The 2,225-nt window shown below is 69.2% G+C and overlaps 1 protein-coding gene across 1 annotated transcript; it reads right to left on the bottom strand.

Annotated features, from left to right (window-relative positions):
• Window positions 1-1,338: 1,338 nt before the first annotated feature.
• On the bottom strand, window positions 1,339-2,023 carry HS3ST2 (heparan sulfate-glucosamine 3-sulfotransferase 2). The gene has a single exon (XM_019512800.1). It carries the CDS (start codon window positions 1,964-1,966, stop codon window positions 1,355-1,357), a length of 612 nt encoding a protein of 203 aa, XP_019368345.1. The 5' UTR covers window positions 1,967-2,023; the 3' UTR covers window positions 1,339-1,354.
• Between the last annotated feature and the right edge of the window lie 202 nt (window positions 2,024-2,225).

The raw sequence follows: 2,225 nt of genomic DNA on the forward strand, positions 1-2,225 counted from the left end.
TCTCACTCGCTCTGCACCCCACAAGCGGCGCGCGGCCCGGCTGTGCCCTCGGGTCCCTCTCGCTCGCTGTCACGGCTGCTCCCGGTGCCCCAGGGCGCCCGTCTCGGCACGGTTCCTGCAGCCCGGCTCTGGCAGGGGCTGCTGCAGCACGCTATGCACGGGCAGCGCAAGGGCAGGCCGCGTGTGCAGGCTGGGCATGAGGGGGACCCCCTGGCAGAGGGGCATGTCCAGGGGCTGCTCCTGAATGGGGCCTGGTGCTGGCACCCCACAGCCAGGGCAGGTGCCGGGGGTGGGGGCTGAAGTATTTGCAGAGACGCTGGCTCCTTGGCCTACCCAGGGGTTGCCGATTGCTCCCGCTGAAGTGAGCGGGGTCCTGCAAGGCTGCAAACCCATGCAGCAATAGGGGGAAGCCTTGCCACAGGCAGGGCAAGTTGGAGGCAGCAGGTCCCCCACGCCGTCACGGCCCGAGCGCCTGGGAAAGCCGGCCCCGGGGGTCGCAGCTGGCTGGACGCGTTGGAAGCGGCGCCAGGGCAGAGGGGGGCAGCCCCAGCTGTGCAGGGAGCCCCATCCCCACGGGCAGCCCGGATGGGCTGGCTTCCCTGCACCCTCCTGCCCCGCACGCGCTGGAGGCACACGCTCCGGCACGCGCCGCAGCAGGGCGCAGGCCTGCCCCGTCGCTGCTCTCCGAGCAATGCTCCCCCCAGCCTGGCTCCTCTCCTGCATCTCGGGCCAGTGCTCGTGGCAGCGAGGGGCAGGATGCCCGCGCGCGGGTGCCCCGCGGAGCTGTGCCCGAGGCAGGTGGCTGGGGCTGTCTGACGGCTGTCCCGAGTCCCCGGGAGGCGTCAGCCCCCGAACAAGAAACCCGGCACCTCGGGAGTACCCGTAACAGCAGGAATCTGTGCTTTATTCACAGGACAAGGGGCAGTACACGGGGTGGCCAGGACACGTTTTCTCAAGCATATCATACATCCCCGCTGTCGTGGTGCAGAGCGGTGCCCTCGTCCTGCCCGAGGCTCGCGGCTGCAGCGCTCGGCCCAGCCGTCCCCCCGGGGCCGCCCCGCGGAGCCCAGGGCCCGTGTCCGGTTCGGGGACGCTCCGCTTCGGGCCAGCAGCACGGTCCAGAGCCAGTCTGGGCGCGGGCAGTGCCGGGTCTGCACAGCGCAGTTGAAACCCCCCCAGTGCCCCCGGCCGGCCCGCGCTGCCCCTGCGATGGGCCTAGCCGTGCCAACGACGAGACGGGGACAAAGCAAGCCACGGGGCTGCCGGGCAGGGCTGAGTCTCGGGGCCAGGGCGGGACCCTGCGCCAGCCTCGGGTGCTGGGGCCGGCACGCGGTCGCCCCCCGTGCCCAGGTGCTCACTCCCAGCGGAAGTCCTGGCCGACGGTCTCATAAAACCGGACGTTGTAGGGCCGGTAGAAATCCCGGAGCTGCTCGATGACCTCGGGGTCGATCTGCACGTGAGTTCTCCCCTTGGACTTGCCCAGGCAGCGTGGCGAGCTGCTGCTCTCCGTCTTCTTCAGGCAGGGGAACCCTTTGGTCTTGTTGAAGTAGAAGTGCTGGTCCGTGATGACCCGCTTGAGGCCCAGGAAGTCCTGGACCTTGCCCATCTCCCCGGCGGGGTCGGTGATGAGCCGTTCCCCGCTGACGAAGTGGATCTGGGACAGGGGGAAGTACTGGAGCCAGGTCTCCAGGTGCAGCACGTACATGCCGATGCGGATGGCGCTCCACGAGGTGTCCACCAGCCCCAGGCTGCGGTTGCGGAAAGACAGCCCCTCGAAGGTGGGGATGTCGGGCTTCTTGGACAGCGTCTGCGTGTAGTCCGAGATGGCCCGCGTGACGGGGTTGCGCACCACCACGATCAGCTTGGTGTCCCGCGACATGGTGAAGATGCGCCGCGGCGCTTCCCTGGTCACGAAGTAGCTGGGGGTCTTCTCCATGGTGATCTGGGTCCCCAGCGTCCTGGGCATCAAGCTCCTGCAAGCAGAGAAAGCACCTGTTAGGCACGGCGCTCCCGCCCTCGCCCTCGCCCCGCGGAGCAGCTCGTCTCGCCCGGGCCCGGGGCCCAGCCCCCTCCTGAAGCCTGAGACCCGGGAGGCCACCAGCCACCAGCCGAGCTCCCCTCACTCCCCTTCGGCTCAGTGAGACACTTTGCAGGGGAAGGGCCAGGACACGCGTGTGTGCACGTGCGTGTGTACAGTGTCCCTGACCACCCTGATTGCCTTCGAT

This window comes from Gavialis gangeticus, unplaced genomic scaffold (genome assembly GCF_001723915.1).
Source record: "Gavialis gangeticus isolate Ggan-Ray unplaced genomic scaffold, GavGan_comp1, whole genome shotgun sequence".
Classification (NCBI taxonomy): Eukaryota; Metazoa; Chordata; order Crocodylia; family Gavialidae; genus Gavialis; species Gavialis gangeticus.

What these genes read in the sequence shown, in the direction of transcription:
- HS3ST2 (XM_019512800.1), bottom strand. Translation starts at nt 1,966, where the DNA reads ATGCCCAGGACGCTGGGGACCCAGATCACCATGGAGAAGACCCCCAGC.